This window comes from Heterodontus francisci, chromosome 2 (genome assembly GCF_036365525.1).
Source record: "Heterodontus francisci isolate sHetFra1 chromosome 2, sHetFra1.hap1, whole genome shotgun sequence".
Taxonomy (NCBI): Eukaryota; Metazoa; Chordata; class Chondrichthyes; order Heterodontiformes; family Heterodontidae; genus Heterodontus; species Heterodontus francisci.
Genome location: NC_090372.1, coordinates 108,021,420 through 108,042,249, shown reverse-complemented (window position 1 = coordinate 108,042,249; position 20,830 = coordinate 108,021,420). Strand labels below are relative to the sequence as shown.

At 43.1% G+C, this 20,830-nt stretch overlaps 1 protein-coding gene across 1 annotated transcript in view; it reads right to left on the bottom strand.

Moving 5' to 3' along the window:
* vwde (von Willebrand factor D and EGF domains) overlaps nucleotides 1-20,830 on the bottom strand; it is a 306,182-nt gene that overhangs the window by 195,300 nt on the left and 90,052 nt on the right. The window contains exons 13-16 of the mRNA XM_068052969.1: nucleotides 11,484-11,557; nucleotides 9,331-9,604; nucleotides 1,803-2,011; nucleotides 274-1,271 (exon numbers count right to left, since the gene is read on the bottom strand). Of these exons, the coding sequence (XP_067909070.1) occupies nucleotides 274-1,271; nucleotides 1,803-2,011; nucleotides 9,331-9,604; nucleotides 11,484-11,557 (1,555 nt within the window). The remainder of the gene's footprint in view (nucleotides 1-273; nucleotides 1,272-1,802; nucleotides 2,012-9,330; nucleotides 9,605-11,483; nucleotides 11,558-20,830) is intronic.

Below are 20,830 nucleotides of genomic sequence, written 5' to 3'. Positions count from 1 at the left end.
ATGGGGGTCATGACAGTGGCCTAATAAGCAGTATGCAACTGTCTTGCTCTTCCCACTCGAACAGATGCCTCCTCTCTGCTCAATATCTCCCCATACTGTGCAGCTCTGTTCACCAATGAGCAGAATGGGGAACAGAACCTGCAGCTTCAGGGATTTACACTACTCAATTATTAATAATTCCACAAAGCTTCAATAGATGTGCTAATGCCTGCAAATGCAATAAGAAAATTTGATAAATTTACAAGTTTAATTTATTTGTGACACAATACTTACCGACTAAAACACTGCAATCATAAGTGCTGAAACCTGAAAAACAGGCACAACCCCACTCAGTACATTCACCATTTGCACTGCAAGAACTGGGACACCTTAGTGCTGACAAGATGTCCTGAGGTACACTGGACAAGTCCCCATTGCTACTTCCATGATAGATCCCAGCTTCCAGAAGTTTCCTTTCACATTCATTCTCTAACAAACTTAGACCTCCACTTGCCCAACTGAGGTCATCCTTAAGCTGAAGATCCAAGATACAAATATCGATAACATCCATTAACCGCCGACCCAGTAATTCTCCACAGGCTCGGCCGATACTGGAATTGGCAACTGTCTGTTGGCATAAATCAAAGGCGTTAGCCTCTGTCAGTCCAGATGGTGTAGGCCAAGAAGGCAAGATCTCTTGATGAAGTTCAGAAGTATGGTCCTCAGGAAAGAAGTAACTAAACCCCTCTAAGTCTGTCTGAGTAAGACTTTGAAAAGGGGATGTTGGTAAGTATTCATAATAATTTTGCCGTTTCCATCTTCTATTGTCAAGATGTCTTTTCTGATAGTAGCTGGTGTCTCTATGCTTGTTCATTCCAATGTGTTCCCTTGAGAGCGCTTGTTTTCTCAGCATGGTGTTCCCTCTAGAATGTACATAGGAGACCCTCGCAAAATGGATGGTTTGATTTAATTTAGTCAGACTGGTATAATGCATATCTGTTAAAGTAGAACTTGCCGACCTGTTTTGAGCATTGCGTCTGCTAATTCCTCTGATCAGCTCAACAGTGCTGATGTACTCTGCTGTAACATCCAGCACTGGTATCAAATTGGAAAATCTTACATTTTCACTGCCCGGACAGGCTGAAGGAACCCCAGAGTGATGAACAGAATCTAGTTTATTAGAAGACTGTTGCAGCATAATTGAGTCAGTACTACAACTACAATAACGTCTTCTTTTGACAATAACAGGTGAAGGTGCTATTTTATCAAATAGACTCTTTCCTGGCATAATTCTGTAAAAGCACAACCAGAAACAACATTACACATTGTTCACAGATCTGGCACACAGTTAAGTTCTTTATAAAGTGAGGATTACATTTTAGTTCACAAAAATACATTTTCAAAGATTTATTGTTTAAACTAAGCCTATGCCATTTTTCATAATCACTCTTTTCCTTAAAGGATAGACTTTTGATTCCAAGTAGATTTACAAAACACTGAAACAACCTAACACAAAACTTTCAATGATTGTTGGTATGTAGCAATCAAAAGGGACTGTAAAAACTAGCGTCAAGTAAATAACCGATTCATCGTTTTGTACCAACACATCTTTTCAATGAATATATTTTTTGACAATGAATATAATCTACATAGCAAAATTGCAATTGCATGGACAGGAATCTGGCCCATCCTTTATAGAATCATCCAATTTTCATTCCACTGAAGTTAATGGAATGAAAATTGGGCAGCTTCCATAACTGCCAAGCAATGCACTCTGCCAGATTATCAACCATCCGGAGCTCAAACATCTGTATTAATCATACCTCCAATTTTCAATGAAACCATCAAGATTGTCAATCTTTTCTTGAATTAAGAGGTCATCTGAATTATGAAAATCATTATTCATATCACCATCAAAAGTGCCACAAAGACCTCTGGTTCTTTGAAAGTCTACACCTGGTGCTCTGAGCGTTAAACTCATTCCCCATTCACTCACATCAGCACGGACGAATGCTCCAGAAGAAAATGTAATCTATATGGAGAAAGAAAATTGCAGTAAATGTTATTACCTTTGTTTGTTTAATTGATCCTAATTACATGATCACTGCAGTACTAGAATGTATCTGCAATTATATTGTAAACAGAACCTATATATTCCCTCTCCAATTTTAATAAGACAACTGTAACATTGGTGAGGAATAGTTTTGCTCTATATAGATGCTACAGTTACAAACATTGATTGAATCTGGAGTCAGGCCCTGACCAGACACTGGGACAAAACAGATGAGGGAGTCTCACTCCAGAGTCATGTCAGGCCTTAACTCAAGGCTTACATGACATGGTGGTGAAGATCTTCAGTCTTGCTCCCTCACAAACGCGGATGTAACAGCTGCTGATGGTCACCATTCATGACCCTCCTAGAGTATCTGGGATGAAGGCTAGGTCACCTAACTTAAATGAATTAGTGAACATCTGCAACATGATGCATCTTGAGTGTCATCTGTGGAGGAAGCAAAAGTGGCACTGGCCAGCTGATCTTTTGGCTATATTGCTGCAGAGAAGTATTTTTATTTATAAGTGACCAATATGAATGAAAATACCCCTATTTCGACTACCTACAAGTTACATTCTTCCTCTACAACTGGAAACTCATAAATGCAGAGTTTACTTGACAAAAATAAGCTTGAATCAGGACTTCTGGAAAAGAACCGACTAGCAGACCTCTGTATCTAGCTCACTTAACCATTCAGCAATTCAGTCTAAACAAAATCAGAAGAAAACAATATGGGGCTCAAATTCCACGCAGGTACTAGCGGTTCACTGATGGAGTTACGGTTTGAGATTGACGGAATCCCTGTGGAATTTCAGTTCCTATTACTGTTGCAAAGTTAAACAGGACAGTGAATTGGCTATATTTAGATTTAAAACCTCGATCATTTGGCAAGTTCCATGCTTGGATCGAGGTTTTGTAATTAAGCGTTATGCTTGGATACATTAAGAGATACAGCAGAAAGGAATGGGAAGTGGTCCAGTATACTAAAGTTGGATCAGAATGGTGCTCATTAATGATCTTAAAATTGGTATATATTGACAAATGTAGTTACTTGATTAATCACAGCAGACTAAATGTGTAAAAGTCAAAACAAAGCATTAATAAGCTTGCACTTATTCAGGGGAATATTCATGGGAATATTGAACATGTGGCAGTAAGTGACCATTTTCATGCCTGCAAGTAAAGTTGATAGAAATTATGTCTAACGGGGGCATAAATAACTGAAGCTCAGACACCTTAGATTATGCATATCATTTGCATGTATGCATCAGTAAAAACACGACAAAGGAAATGGCCCTCCCACATGGACAAGAAACAGTTGGATATAACATTGGTGAAAACTGGTGCTACACAAAGGTGGGGGGGGGGGGGGTGGGGGTGGGATTTAAACCTGCAGCCACCTGCCACTCCACAGCACAGAGGCGATGAACAGAGAGATCCAGCTCGCAGGAGGCAATTACCCCAACATAGGGTATACAGACAAAGGATCAGTTTTCTGGACATGACTGAAAACCAGTGCTTCAGAAGGTTTAGAGTTTTTTGTCAGGTCATTGCTGACATCTGCAGTCTCCTAGTACAAGACCTCCTTTCAAGTGGACCATGCAGGCACACATTTCCTGTGGCAATCAAGGTCACGACAGCTCTGATTTTCAATGCCTCAGGCTCTATTCAGTTATCTGTTGGTGACATTGGCAGTATTTCAAAAAATACTGTGCACAAGTGAATCTCCCAGGCGACTGATGCCATGTTTGTCAGGGCCCTCAATTATGTTCACTTTGCAACTGTTGAGGCCAGTCAGAATGAGAGAGCTTTCAGATTTACTGCAATGGCTGGATTCCCACAGGTGCAGGGAGTCACAGACCACACACAAGGCAATAAATGCATCCTCAGATCAACCAGGAGTATTCGTCCATCAATGTTCAGCTGGTATGTAATCATGGGAAGAACATCATACATGTCTGTGCAAATATTCAGGAAGCTGCCACAATGCCTTCATTCTGTGCCAGTCGAGTCTGCCACAGATATTTGTACCTCCAAGCAGATTCAGCAGTTGGCTCCTTGGAGATGAGGGCTACCGTCTAAGGACTTGGCTGATAACTCCTGTGAGGAGCCCTATCACTGATACAGATGAAAGGTACAACAGAAGCCACATGAGCACAAGAGTCATCATTAAGCAAGCCACTGGGTTCCTGAAGATGCGATCTAGGTGCTGGACAGATCTGTGGAAGCTCTTCAGTATGTATCAGCAAGTCTGTTCTGAATGGTAGTGGTCTGCTGTGCCTTGCACAACATAATGTTTCAGAGAGGACTGGAGCTCCAGGAACAGGAAGGTAAGGAATACTCTGCATCTTCAGACGGGAAAGAGGAGAAACAACAGGAGGAGGAGTAGCAGGAGGAGGCTGATATGGGCAGGGTCCCTACAGCTACTCACCCATCTACCAGAGATGCCTGTGATGAGTTTATACAGGCATGATTTTGTTAACCTTGGGAGTGCGTTCATATGGTACACCAATGCTGAACCCACTGCCCTGCACACCACCCAACACAAAGCATTCACACAATCAATAATCCTTTCATCTCACGGACACCCACTGCTCATCATTTACTCTAGTCATACCATTTTCGTCACGGCTGATGGCCACTTGGCAGGCAGGAGGCAACAACGATCGAGATGACTGGACAAAGGAGACTTGAAATAAAGTTTATGGTGCATAAACAGTAACAATAAAATTCCATATTAACAGACTTTGTTATGAAAGTGCTTCCATTTTTTCATATTTTTTTGAGGATTCGTGTTTGAAAATTGCGGCGATAGATTCATTTGGTACTGAAGAGATTCCGTAGATGGATAAAAAAAAGTCACTGGAAGGACTTGGGGAACTTAGTTTAAAAACAAACCCTTTCTGGATGCCACATGCCTTAAGCTAAATAAACGGCAACAGCCTTGGTGACTAGGGGGAGTTGTTTACAGAGAATTGGCATGTCAAGATTTATGGTGGTCAAGAGTTGTTTTCTTTTTGGATGATTTTTGAGTCAGTTGGGGGTCAGCCTGCTAAGAGAGAAGACACCAGTTCATGCTTTCTCCACCTCTCTTAGAATTTAAGAGAATCCAGTGTGTGATAGCTGAAACCCCTGATGCTACAGTTCTCCTGGAAAGCCTGCCAGGCTAATGCTCGACATTGCCTGAAGAGAACTGCTCCAAAAGATCCTAGTGACAGCCTTCTACACGTATTTGGGACGCCAGACTAAAGGGACAACTGATATCATTCCATATCCTCGCCTTTGCCTTCAAGAATTAGCAAGTATTTGGCCAAAGTATTTGTTTTGTCTTTTACTGTAAAGAGATTTCTGCAGAGAATGCTTCTTTATTTTTAATTTAACCGGTGTGTGTGTGAGTGTTGAGTTCATTTAGAAGAGAAATTTTATATTTTAATCTGTGTGTTAATGCTTTGCAAGTTTACTGAATAAGTCTTGTTTTTTAATAAATTAGTTTTGTTGCTTATTAAAGAAACCTGGTTGGTGGATTTTATTCTGAAATAAAATAGAGTAAAAATTTGGCCATATTGGTAATTGGATACACATTTAAATATACATTGTGACCGGTGGAGAAATGGAAATAGAGAAAGACAGTGCACTCCTCCAGCCTCGGTCTTAATGACTTTTACACACCCAAGTGATTTCCCTTGTGAAACTACAAGTTCTTTCTCTTCCTTTTCTGATTTCTGCTAAGTGATGCTTTCTTTGCATCTTCAGCAGAACTAGAGGTAGGCTACATGTTTCCTGCTCTGTCTGCTCACATGTTCATGGCCAATGTTCTCTGGGTTTTGGAGTGTGTGAGGGTAGCGCTGAAGAATGCCCCACCTGCATCTGGTCGGCCATTGTGATAGGACTCCACATGTACGGCTGAGCAGGGGGAGGAGTAGGAGCATCTTGAACAGAGTCCCCATCTTCCCTCCCAAATTACACCCACACTTCCCTGCTAGCCAAGAGCTGGAGAACACTTTACTGTATTTCAGTGAGGCACTGAATGTCCAAGGTGTGTCTTTCTTCTATCCTATATAAACTGGCAGACTGAGTGTGCAGGCCATTGGTGAGGGCCAGAATGCACTCGGTTACCTCATGCTCAATGCAAGTAACCACTCTTTCCATGAAGGTGGAAATCCCTCTCCAGCTGTGCATGGTGCCTCTGGAAATGGTGACAGAATCTCACACATTTTCTGCTGTTGCTCCAGAATAGTCCTCTTCATCAATGATCCTGACTCTCAGCATCTGCATCCAGCTGAGCAGAGCTTGGATGCTCCTGCACTCTCCAACAGCAACTCTCCAACACCTGCTCCTGCTCACTTGTGACATGTGCGTCACCATGTGACAACCCAATCCAATTACCTGCCTTGGAGTTCCTATTGTGGTGAGTGTCAGAGCTGGTGTAAGGTACATGTGTTGTGTGACAGTGCTTCCTCAGATTGCGCAACTTTCTCTGAGGACTTCTCGGCCTTCTCTTGCACCAGCTCCTGCATGATGCTTGAGGGATCTGTGGGAGATGCAAGACATGAATTAGAGGTGAAAAAAGGAAAGGGGTCAAAGTCATCATTAGAGAGATGATCATATTTCAGTTACTGGTTACATCAAATCAACATGAGTGCTTGTTGTCTGTCATGTGTTTCTGTGACATCTCATGCTATGATCAGGTAGCTGGGAGATCCCCATTTCTCCATTTCCAATGGCCAGACACTCCATCACTCTGCTGATCTCATTACCTCCTCCTCTGCAGTGGTCAAGCTGGTGATTACTGGAAGGCGAACCTCTGATTCTTTGCTTCTTCCAGGTATTGCTCTGTTCTCCTGCATGGAGGGAAAGGAGCGAGCTATCAGGGTGAGAAATGGAATGTTTTGAGAAGATGGAAGGAAAACATTTGTGGTGGGTAACTGTGAGGGATGGATGTGAGATGGCAGTAAGATAACAGTGAGAATCAGTGCTGGCTATTTAGATGGGGATATGAGGAGGTGCCTCCAGAGCGAAGAATGGGTGTTACTGCAAGGTGCGTTGGTCTGAGAAGTGCTATGCAAGGGAAGACTGGAGAAGTCAGAGTGAGGGGGGTGGCACTAGAATGTAGCATGCCACTCACCTTTTCACCTTTCCTGCCCTGATGAAGTCATTGAGCCTCTTGCAGCACTTTATCCATGAGCAAGGCACCACATTCCAGCTGCTCATCTCCTCAGCAACTTTCAGTCATGCCAGTTTGATTTCAGAGGCTGGCCTTTTCCTTCATGCATGAGGAGAATATTTCTTTACAGCCCGCAGCATTACCTCCAGGGATGCCTCTGAGAATTGGGGGTGGGGGGGGGGGGCAGCCTTCCCATATTGAGACTCCAGCAGTACAATTGCTGTGTCCTGACAGTTGTAGCATGTAACCATTCTGCTGCTGCCAATGTTTCTTTAAACAGTGAGGCGTGAACAGTCAGGTGCGGGGGGGAGGAGGGGGGGATGGGGTGGTTGAAAAATGAGGCGCCCCCCCCTGCGGGCTTGGGGTGGGGCCTCCTTCATGGGCAATTTGTGGCCCACGGCGGACGCCCACTGGGAACAATTGTATTCCCGGGACACCCTCCCCCTGGACCGAATTCCCTACACCAGCTGCCGCCCCCCCACTCCCTCACTTCACCGAGGCCTTCCGGACTGGCCCTGGCGACCCCGCCTCACCTACCTCTTCTCCGGGATTCCAGCACTGGGCCTGGGTCTGAGGCCTCTGTAGTACTGGCAGTGGCCACCACTCCCAGTGGCGCTGCTGATACTGCTGGGCTGTCAGCCTTGTGATTAGCCAGCAGCTCTTGGGGGCGGATCCCTATCCTGATAAAGTCTTTAAAGGGACAGGGATCACGTTTCCTTAAACTTTGATCCCAAAAGACCATAGGATCGCTCCAGCGTCTGAAAAAAAGCAAAGGTGGTGTTCCCCCCAACTTTTCGGCCCGGCGCCTGGAGTCCCACTTGCTGCATGAAATCTAGCCCACCTGCTCTGATGGATTGGGAAGCCCAGAAGTGGGATGCTAATGCAGCAGCTGAGTTATAAAGCTATGGCAAAGCCCAATCCAAGATCTTTTAAGTTCCTGATCCGTTGCTAGCCTCCAATGCTATGAGCAGTCAAAAGGTTAAAATTCTGCCCAAAAAATCGGAACTCAAAATGTTGATGTCCCAGCATTATGTTCTGTCTCAGCAAAACCAACGCAGAGTTTTAGCTCTATTGAGTGTAAGTTGGGTATCAAGGTCTGAGCTGAGTCCAAAAGGAAAACCACATCATCAGTGAGAATGGTGATTAAAAACCCCTACCTACCTATATTGCAAATTGAAAAGTGCAAAGACCATCTCAAAACTATGTACAGCAGCTCTAATGTCATTATTTCAGTCCAGTTTCTAATCAATAAATCCACGCCGATGGTCCACTTCCACATATCATTTAAACATATTAGGCTAGAAATTACTATAGGCAATATTAGCAGATAGAAAGTCAAAGCATCAGTATGACATAATTCTGTCATTGATTTGACTAATTAAATTAATGTTAAAATTATATTTTACATCAGAAAAATTACCCAAAATAACAGCAAAAGAATACTTTTAACAAACACTGCTCTTGTTGCAAAGGTGATACATTAGTATTTTATTTAACAATTTACATTGTCCTTGGTGGCATGTGGTATAAGCATGTTTATCTTAAGTCAGCTTGCCGTAGAAATAAATAGACTTATATTTGTAGAAGTTCAAGTTATAGATTAAATGAGAGTTCATTCTTTCAAATTCATGAAATTAATTTATATTGCCATTTAAAGTGGGGGAGGCACAGTGGCGCAGTGGTTAGCCTCACAGCTCCAGCGACCCAGGTTCAGTTCTGGGTACTGCCTGTGCAGAGTTTGCAAGTTCTCCCTGTGACCGCGTGGGTTTCCGCCGGGTGCTCCGGTTTCCTCCCACAGCAGGTTGATAGGTAAATTGGCCATTATAAATTGCCCCCAGTGTAGGTAGGTGGTAGGAGAACTGCGGGGATGTGGTAGGGAATATGGGATTAATGTAGGATTAGTATAAATGGATGGTTGATGGTTGGCACAGACTCAGTGGGCCAAAGGGCCTGTTTCAGTGCTGGATCTCTCTATGACTCTAAAGTAAATAATTTAACACCTGCACAAAACAAAAAAAAAGTCATACAAGGTGTTAAGAATTTGTCTGCTAATGTAAACAACAATAATTTCTTGACTGCTGATTCATTGAACAGAATACAGTACAACAATAACAATATAAGGGAAAATACTTACTGTTACTTTCTTTCCTTGGTAAGATTCAGTGATTTTAACGTTGTTACCAGTAATGGCTTGACTTTTCACAGATAAATGCGGCCTGGTTTCATGTAGCTGTCCGTTACACATATCAAAAGCAATAATGTCCCCTCCTTCTTTAGCCACAAATCCACAGTTACAAGAAGCTGGATAACGAGGGCTCCCACAGTCCCATTGACGGACCTGTACTTCAAAGTCTCGGGCAATACTCTTATACAGCATAAAGGTCCCAGTTTTGTAATTATCATAACGCCTAGGGTTGTAAACAAAATACGCTGCAATGACGGGAAGCAACAGCAAATGCATAAATTTAAATTTACTGAATAATTTGAGATTGAACAAATGCATTATTGGAAACCTGTTGTAGTAATAGTAACATTTTCAACAGTATCTATTCAACACAGGAATTAAATTGCATATGTACTGTATAATGTATACAATACTGTAAGAAATTAATTTAATGAAAGTTAGAGTTTACAGTGCACATTGTTAAGTCAGTACAAATTAGGTTTCACGGTAAGAGATCTTATGGCATTTACCAAGTAAAATATTTAATTTAAAATACTATATAGCAACTTAAGAATATAAAACAAAAAATTCCTGAAGAAAAGTTAATGGTTTGTAATTACATATTTCTATGATATCGGGAGAACACCCCTGTTCTTCTTCAAATAGTGCCATGGGATTTATTATTTCCACCTGAGAGGTCAGAGGGGTTTAATTTCCCATCGAACGATGGCGCCACCAGCAGCAGAACAACCTTAGTACTCCATTGTTGTTATAATTATTTATCGATTTGCTTTAGTTGAAGAAATAAACATTTTCAGTAGTTCTGTAACCAACATAAAATTGGCTAAAGTATTTAACCTTACTTAAATCATTGGTTCATGGAATTTCAAAATGAGGAATAAACCTGAAGAGAGGTAAAGGCCACTTGTTAGAGTGACCTGTATACCTAAAGCAATTTGTAGTAACATTACATATTCTAGCTGGGTTTTAAGGTTTTTCTTTGCATAATATGGATGTCTTATGACAATGCCCATTTCAGAACTAACAAATGTATCACTGAGTCCTATGGTGTTATTTTTTACCTGTTCTCTTTTCTGTTAGTTTCTTAAGTTGTTTACTGGGGACTGACACAGAGCAGGAAGGAATTTCTTGCTTGCAGGAAAGGTGGGGGAAAGAAAAATCACAAGGCAAGTAAAATGACAGCCCGATATTATGTCGGAACCATATTCAGTGCAGGGGTAGGAGTTATTGACAGGAAATCCAGAACGTCCTGCAGTGTTCTTTCCTCTAGATTTACCGCACAACAGCCATCCTGACCGACAGACTAATTATATAGGGCGGGAAAACTGCAACAGAAGGACGCAGTGGAGCAACAGGTAGGGAAAGACTGCTGTTGGGGGTCTAGGTGAGCCAGGAGAGCAGATGATGTTCGGGGGAGGTTCAATCATGAGGGTTAGGAGAGGGAAGACGGTGGTCGAGGAAGGGAGCAGATGGATGTGGGGTGATCCAAACACATGGTGCTGGGGCGGTAGAAGCTACAGACAAATGGCAGGGTGTGGTTTACAGAAAAGCTTGTTGGGCCTAAAGGAAAAATTCCTGCTCCTCCTGGCCCAGAAGCAGTGCTGTTAAGGCACTTAACTGATGGATCCAGCCCTTCTCGTCTCCTTTCACCTGATGGGATTCCCGAGGTCTTGGAATACCAGCTGACAGTAGTTAAAAGTAGAATTACTGTTGAAATGAAGGCACACAACCTCCTTAAAAGGTTTCAATGGCTGACCTGCCTCCTGCAGGTGGACTGAACACCCGCGCCTCGTCCACCTCCATTACAACTGGAAGGGGGAGGGCTTGAGGCTGGTTGTGTTCTTGTTTCAGATTTTTAAAATCTTTAACCTCCCATCTGCACCAAGCCTACTTGTTTTCGGGGGTTAAATTATAACATACCTTACGAACATGGTCCCTGTTGTGCCCTGTTATTGAGTAGCACGTGCAGAAAACTGCAGGGGTACCCACCCATTTTCTCAGACGTGATGAAGTATGTGTCATTAAGTAACTAGAACAGTGAGCAAAACAAGTTGAAAATGGGCAACAAAGCAAATGAAACTATAAAGGTAATTGGAAATTACCTGCCATCAAATGTGATCAGATGTGGATCAGTAAACGAGTAACAATAGGCAGTGGGGACATCTTTCACTATTATCTAAATTTTAAGAAAAAAAATTAAAATAAACAACGGCATCATTTAGTAGAATGGAAGAGCTCCTACTCGTAATCCTGCACACCCAATGAGGAAGCTGTATTAAAAGGTAGCATGCATCAAAGACAAGGCTACAGTATTACAGCTTGAATTTTCCAACACATGCTCCCTGTGATTGCAGCTCCTCACTGGATGCATTATATTGATGTATCTTACAAAATGTATGCACAGGATACTTGTAAAATAAAACAGGAAGGCCTGAAGTTTGGGCTGATTATTCTAGCACTATTCGCCCAAAATCAGCCAAACCAGCACAAAAGATCAAAGAATCTCAAGTGCAAATTAAATCCAGCACAAATTGAGTTTCTGTGATCTTTTGCCTTAGTTTAATGGAAAAACATTGCACTTGAAGCTGGCCCCCAGAATGAATTAATCACCATAGCAGGTTTTCATTAATTGTACCTCCTTCTGGGCCTTCAAAGTGGCTCTCAAAATTAAGCTCTTTTTTGATTTGGTTCTATGGCACTAACAGGCACCTTTTCAAAGCTTTTAAAATTTTTTAAAAATTATTAAAACAGTGACTACTGTACGCGAATGTAATGAGGAAATGGTTTTGTATAGTTTTTACTCCCAGTTTCTAAAATGAAATTGCTCACATGCTGATTAAAAATGTTTATTTTTTGTGATAAACCCATTTTTAGTTGTATTAATGAAACTGCATCAGCTTACCACTCTTGAATATATCAAGGGATATTTTTAATGCAATTTTTTTTTTAAATGACTTTCTAAAATGCTGCCTAGTTGCTTTGGTGGATGGCCAATTTTAAGTTCAGCAATATGCAAATGAGTTTCCACAGTAACTTGAGCAAAACAAACTTCTAAAAACAAGCGTAATTGTTTTTTTTGGATCGCCAATTACACCTAAAGTGGAAGCTCTTGGCCAATTACTAACTTACTGTTTTAAAAAAACTAACAGGAACAAAAACCACTGTAAGTATAACAGTATGTTGTATTGAGACATACAAGGCGAATGTACATACACCTGGTGAGGTCCTGCAGCTTCCACTCCAAAATTACTGTTATTTTTGTAATCTCTACACCTCCATAATATTATTTACACCTACTGCATGTTCTGTAAAAAATAGCTTATATTTTAAAATTCAAATGCTTCTCAAAAAAAAGAAAACAGAAGTCTTGCATTTCTATAAAGCCTTTCATGACCTCAGGATGCCCTAAAGCGCTTTACAGACAATGGGCTGGATGTTATTTTTCCACGGCCGGGAGCGGCTCTAGCGCACGGCGACTCGTTTCCATACGCAGGGTGGTCCGCTCCCCACGTGGCAGGGGCAGGCTCTACGACACTGGCAATGGTGTCAGCTGCCTCTGCACAGGTGCTGGTGCTATTTTTAAAGGGCTGCCTGAGCTACACAGAGAGAAAAAAGTTCAACCCCAGAACCCCCCTGCCCCACTACACTGTACATAAATGTGTGACCCCAACACACCCAATAGACAGAAAATAAATGGTAGCCCTGCTTCCCCCCACCCGCCAAAACAGTTAAATTGAACATTTGACCTCTCTCCCCCGAACTGCTCAAAGTGCAGAGGTCACGCCTTCCCATCACCACCTCCCCACCACTCCCCCCACCACACTAGGGGCTGGATTTTATTATCCCCCAGGCATCGGGGTCCGTGACGGGGAAGGCCTGAAGATGCCTGCAGGGGAGGCCTGCCACAAACCCTGACGCGGGGAGGGCTTGGCTCGATATTACCGGTGGTGGCTAGACCTCGTGGCGGCACCCCTGCCGCTCGGCAACGGGACCCACATTTTACTATTTAAATAAATTTAAATGAATGAATAAATGATACTTACGCCGCCGCTTGCTGTGATATTCGGGCCATTAGCTGGCACTCCCGCGCCTTTGGATCCCCATCCGGGGAAACGAGGCACCACACTGGTGGGAGGAGGGAGGAGGTAAGTTCATCAGTGCAGGGGGGGGGGTGGTGAATCTAATTAATATCATGGGTGTAGGGGATGGTGGGAAGGGTTGGAGTTTAAAGTTTATGTAGTTTGAGGTTGGGAAGATCAGACGGACAAGGTAACTGCTTTGGGCAGGAGAGAGCAAATAATTAATTTAATTGTTATTGGGGGATGGAGAGGGGCAGAAGAAATGTCATTATTTATTTTTATTTACTTTACCTTTAAATATTTATATTTCCCGGTCAGGCTGACAGACCTTTACAAATGGCGTCAGCACCTGCGCACAGGCAGTTGATGCCATTGCCGGGGATGGACAGCCAGCCCTCTCCATGTGATTGTGGAGGGGTGCGGCCCACCCCGACTATTTAAATGAGCTGATGCACGGAAGATTGTGGTGGCTCCGCGACATGTGGCCTGCACAGGCAAACCACTGTTTCTTTCACCTGCCACCGCCATTGGCGGCAGGCACAGAAGATTCAGCCCTAGAAATGCAGAGTTGACCCCGATCCCTCCCCCCCCCAAAAAATCCTCAGTTCCTCCCTTCCCCACGTTGGTGGCGCCAGCTTTCCATGGATGGGAAAGTGAAGGCGCATGAGTGCCGGCCATCCTATGGAGGATTGTGGATAGCCAGTAAGATTGTGGCGAATGTTATGTTAATATAGTCATGTCCTTAAGTTTAAATATTTAAAGTTGGGTCCCATCACTGAGTGTCAGGGTGGGGGGACTGCCAGGAATCCTCGCCGCCACCGGGAAGATCAGGCCTGGCAATCCTGATTGTCAGGCCCCCCTGCCATGGAGCCCGACGTCAGAAGCTCACCAAAATTCAGCCCAATGAAGTAACTTTTGAAGTGTTGTCAGTGCTGTAATGTAGGAAATACAGCAGTCAATTTGCATACACAAAGCTCCAACAAGCAGCAATGTGATAATGACTAGATAATCCTTCTTATTTTAGTAATGTTGATTGAGGGATAAATATTGGCCAGGTCACTCTGGATTGTTGCCCGGCTCTTCTTCAGAATAGTGCTGTGGGATCTGTTATGATCAACTGAGACAGCAGAGAGAGACTCGTTTGAACATCTCATCTAAAAGACACATCACCAACAGTGTAGCACACCCTCAGTACAGCACTGGAGTGTCAACTTCGATTTTTGTGCTCGCGTTTCTAAAATGGGACTTGAACCTACAACCTTCCTACTTAGATGTGAGAGTGCTACTGACTGAACTACAGTTGACAACAGAAACAATTTATATTTATATAGTGCCTTTAACGTAATAAAATAGCCAAGGCACTTCATAGGATTCTAAAACAAAATATGGCACCAAGCCACACAAGGAAATATTATGCTTGATGTTCAAAGGTTTGGTCAAAAGAGCTAGGTCTTAAGGAGTATCTTAAAGGAGGTAAGCAAGGTAGAGCAGCAGAGAGCTGTAGGGAGGGAATTCCAGAACTTAGGTCCTAGGCAACTGAAGGTGCAGCCACCAGTGGTGGAGCAATTAAAAATGGGAATGCTCAAGAGGCCAGAACAAGATGATAGCAGATGTCTCAGAAGGTTGTGGGGCTGGAGGAGATTACAGGGATAGGAAGGGGCAAGGCCATGCAGCGATTTGAGAACAAGGATGAGAATTTTAAAATCAAGGTGTTGCTCGACTGGGAGCCAATCTATGTCAGAAACCACAGGGGTGGTAGATGAATGGGATGTAGTGTGAGTTAGGACACAGGCAACAGAGTTTTGGATGATCTTGCGTTTATGGAGGGTAGAACATGGGAGTTCAGCCGGGAGTGCATTAGAATAGTCAAGTCTAGAGATAAGAATGGCTTTGTTCTTCCCAATATTTAATTGGAGGAAATTTCTGCTCTAGTACTGAATGTCAGATGAGTGGTCTGATACAGTGGAAGGGCTGTGAGAAGTGTTGGTGAGGTAGAGCTGGATATTGTCAGCATCCATGGGAAACAGACATTACGTTTGCGGGTGATGATGCCAATGGGCATCCCCTTTGTAACTACAGCTTGTCATGATATTGGGCTGAATTTGATAGGGGCCTCGACGTCAGGATTTGTGGCCGGGAGGAGCATAAAGATTGCCTCAGATGAGGCCCGCCACTGACCTCGACGGTGGCAGGGCCTGTCCTGATCTTGACGGCGGTGGCAAGGCCTCGTGGCAGCCCCCCACCGCTCAGTGATGGGACCATCATTTAAATATGCAGATTAGTTTACTTACCTGCATTAATGAAGTTCCCGTTGCCTCCTGACGTGCTGCCGCAATCTTCATCCCAGCGGCCGGCACTGCCTTACCTTCGAATCCCTGTCTGGGGAAACGAGGCGCACCACCTATGGGGAGGTAGGAGGAGGGAAGTTTATCAGAGTGGGGGAGTGGGGTGCAGGGTCAAATTTACTTGATTAGTCTAGGGGGTGAAGGGGTAAAGGTAAAAGGTTCTGAACTTTGCAGGGGGTGGTGGGGGAAGGTCATATATTCAAGGTAAGCATTTCGGGGGGGAAGGGCAGGAATAACATGCAATGCTATTGGGTGGGTGGAAGAGGAGCTGGAAAGGTATTTTTAATTATCGTTCATAATTTTAATTTCACTGTTCCTTTAAAAGTTTAGATTGTCATTTAGGGCTCTAAGCCCTTTAAAAATGGCGCCGGTGCCGGACGCCGTTGCCGGGGACGGCTTGCCCACCCCCTCCACATCATCAAGGGGGCAGTCTTCCCTGGCCATGTTAATGAGGCGCTGCATATAAGATAGTGGCAGCTCCGCAGAGTGAAAGCCGCGCTTGCGGACTGCCATCTTTTACAGCCACGGCGACAACATAAAATCCAGCCCATTAGATTTTTTGCATCACTAATAATTGACAAACACGAGGAGTGAGGTAATAGTATTGAATGGACCTTATGTCAAAATGAAAAGGGTGTGGGTTTATTCTGCTATCTTTGTATTAGCATCTGTACATTTTGTAAGAAAGATTTCCAGTTTGTTTTAATGAATCCAATTGTCATTTAATTTCTATTAGCGATCTCATCATCCCTCTATTATAAGAACATAAGAAATAGTAACAGGAGTACACCACATGGCCTGTCGAGCCTGCTCCACCATTCAATATGATCATGACTGATCTTGGGCTTCAACTCCACTTTCCCCTCCACTCCCCATATCCATTGATTCCCTGAGAGACCAATGTCTATGTCAGCCTTAAATATATTCAACAATGGAGCAGCCACTACCCTCTGGGGTAGAGAACTCCAAAGATTCACAACCCTTTGAGTGAAGAAATTTCTCCTCATCTCAGTCCTAAATGTTCATCCCCTTATCCTGAGCCTGTTCCCCCATGTTTTAGATTCAGCCACAAGAAAAAACCTCTCAGTGTCGACTCTATCAAGCCCCTTCAGAATCTTGTACATACGAATATACGAATTAGGCCCCTCAAGCCTCCTCCGCCATTCAGTAAGATCATGGATGATCTGCTTGTAACCTCGATTCCACGTCCCCGCCTACCCACGATAACCTTCCAACCCCTTCCTTATCAAGAATCTATCTACCTCTGCCTTAAAAATATTCAAAGACTCTGCTTCCACCGCCTTTTGAGGAAGAGAGTTCCAAAGATTCACGACCCTCTGAGAGAAAACATTTCTCCTCATCTCTATCTGAAATGGGTGACACCTTATTTTTAAACCGTGACCCCTAGTTCCAAATTCTCCCACAAGGGGAAACATCTTTTCCACATCCACCCTGTCATGACCCCTCAGGATCTTATATGTTTCAATCAAGTCACCGCTAATTTCCAGCAGATACAAGCCAAGCCTGTCCAATTTTTGCTCGGAAGACAACCCGCCCATTCCAGGTATTAGTCTAGTATGCCATCTCCAAACTGCTTCCAATGCATTTACATCCTTCCTTAAACAATGAGACCAATACTGTACACAGTATTCCAGATGTGGTCTCACCAATGCCCTGTATAACTCAAGCATATCCTCCCTACTTTTGTATTCAATTCCCCTCGAAATAAACAATAATATTTATTTGATTTTCTAATTACTTGCTGAACCTGCATACTGACCTTTTACAATTCATACACCAAGACACCCAGATCCTTCTGCATCTCAGAGGTCTGCAATCTCTCACCAGTTACCTGATATGCTTCTTTTTTATTCTTCCTGCCAAAATGGACAATTTCACATTTTCCCACATTATACTCCATTTGCTGGATCCTTGCCCACTCACTTAACCTATCAATATTCCTTTGTAGCCTCCTTATGTCCTCTTCACAACTTGTTTTCCTACCTATCTGTGTCATCAGCAAATTTAGCAACTATACCTTCAGTCCCTTCATCTAAGTCATTTATATCAATTTTAAAAAGTTAAGGCCCCAGCACTGATCCCTGTGGCACACCACTCATTACATCTTGCCAACCAGAAAATTATCCATTTATGCCTACTCTTGGTTTCCTGTTAGCTAGCCAATCTTCTATCCAGGCTAAAATTTTTACACCTTACACCATGAGCTTTTATTTTCCACAATAATCTTGATGTGGCACCTTATCAAATGCCTTCTGGAAATCTAAGTGCAGTACATCCACCAGTTCCCCTTTATCCACAGCACATGTTACTTCTTCAAAGACCTCCAATAAATTGGTTAAACATGATTTCCCTTTCATAAAACCATGTTGACTCTGCCTGATTTCCTTGAATTTTTCTAAGTGTTCTGCTATATCGTCTTTAACAATAGTTTCTAACATTTTCCCTAAGACAGACGTTAACTGACCTGTAGTTTCCTGCTTTCTGTCTCCCTCCCTTTTTGAATAAAGAAGTTACATTAGCTATTTTCCAATCTATTGGAACCTTCCCCAAATCTAGGGAATTTTGGAAAATTAAAACCAATGCATCAACTATCTCACTAGCTACTTCTTTTAAGACCCTAGTATGAAGTCCATCAGGACCTGGAGACTTGTCAGCCCGCAGCTCCAACTCCTTTAGTACCACTTCCCTGGTGATTGTAATTTTCTTGAGTTCCTCCCTCCCTTCCATTTCCTGATTTACAGCTATTTCTCGGATGTTACTTGTACCCTCTATGGTGAAGACTGATGCAAAATACCTGGTCAATTCACCTGCCATCTCCTCATTTTCCATTAATTCCCCAGACTCAATTTCTATAGCACCAACACTCACTTTGCTAACTCTTTTCTTTTTTAAATACTTATGGAAACTCTTAACTATCTGCTTTTATATTTCTAGCTAGATTTCTCTTGTACTCTCATTTTTCCTTCCTTCTCTATCTTTTAGTCATTCTTTGCTTTTTTTATATTCTGTCCAATCTTCTGCCCTGCCACCCATCTTTGTGCAATCATATGCTTTTTCTTTCAGTTTGATACTAACTTTAACTTGTTTAGTTAACCACAGATAGTGAGTCTTCCCCTTGGAATTTTTCTTTCTCGGTGAGATGTATCTATTCTGTGTATTCTGAAATATCCCCTTAAATGTCTGCCACTGCATCTCTATTGACCTATCCCTTAACCTAATTTCCCAGTTCACTTTAGCTAGCTCTGCTTTCATGCCCTCATAATTGTCCTTATTTAAGTTTAAAATATTAGTCTTGTAAGTTTCAATGAGATCACCTTTCATTCTTCTAAACTCCAGAGAATATAGGCCCAATTTACTCAGCCTCTCATCATGGGTCAACCCTCATCGCAGGGACCAATCTAGTGAACCTTTGCTGTACGGCCTCCAACGCAAGTATATCCTTCCTTAAATATAGAGACCAAAACTTCACACAGTGGGCTGGATTTTACCGAGATCCTGACGTCGATCTCCAAGGTGGGGGGCCTGGAAGATCGTTCTGAGGAGAGGTCTGCCACGAATCCTGATGCCGGGAGGGCCGGGTACAATCCTCCCGGCGGCAGTGAGGCTCTGTGGCGTGCCCCCCCACAATGCCGCTGGGTGACGGGACCTGCATCTACATATGTAAATGAATAAATAAAATATACTCACCTTGAATCTTCCAGGCCCGCCGCAATCTTCAGTGTGGTGGCCAGGACTCCCACGCCTTCACTTCCTCCTCTGGGCAAAGAAGGCGTGGCACTGTTGGGGAGTGCAGTGGGGGGGCGGTGAGTTCAGATTTTTAGTGCCAGGGGCAGGGGAACGGGGTCAAATAATCGTAATCAGCATAGGGGTTGGTGGGAAGGGATGAACTTTAAAACAGTCTAGAGACGAAGATCACATTTCAAAAGTAAGTGTTTTGAGGGGAGAAAGGGCAAATTCTTACTGTAATTATTATTGGGGGGGGGCGGGAAAGGGGCATTACAATTTTATTTAGTACATGTTGTGGGGGCTGCCATTTTTCTCGCCCCCCCCAACCCCCCAGCCAGGAGCAGTGGCGAACTCTTAAAATTCAGCCCAGTATTCCAGATGCGGTCTCACCAAAGCCCTGTACAACTGCAACAAGATTTCTTTATTATTGTACTCCAATCCCCTTGCAATAAAGGCCAACATGCCATTTCCTTCCTAATTACTTGCTGTACCTGCATGCTAACTTTCTGTGTTCCTTGTACAAGCACACCCAAGTTTCTTTGAATATCAACATTTACAAGTTTCAGGCCTTTTAATAAATATTCCGCTCTTCTATTCTTACGACCAAAGTGAATAACCTCACACATCTCCAAATTATACTCTATTTGCCACCTTGTTGCCCACTCACTTAACCTGTCTATATCTCTTTTCAGCCTCTCTGTGTCCTCCTCACAGCTTGCATTTACACCTACCTTTGTATCATCAGCAAACATAGATACATTACTCTCTGCCTCTTCGTCTAAGTCATTAATATAGATTGTAAATAGCTAAGGCCTGAGCATTGATCCTTGCGGCACTCCGCCTGCCAACTTGAAAATGCCTCATTTATGCCTACTCTTTGCTTCCTGTCTGTTAGCAATCCTGTATCCATGCTAATATATTACCTCCAACTCCATGAACTCATATCTTGCCTATTAACCTTTTGTGTTTTTTTTAATTCATTCATGGGATGTGGGCGTCGCTGGCCAGGCCAGCATTTATTGCCCATCCCCAATTGCCCTAACTGAGTGGCTTGCAGGCCATTTCAGAGGGCATGTAAGAGTCAACCACATTGCTGTGGGTCTGGAGTCACATGCAGGCCAGACCAGGTAAGGACAGCAGATTTCCTTCCCTAAAGGACATTAGTGAACCAGATGGGTTTTTACAACAATCAACAATGGTTTCATGGCCATCATAAAACTAGCTTTTAATTCCAGATTTATTAATTGAATTCAAATTCCACCTTCTGCTGTGGTGGGA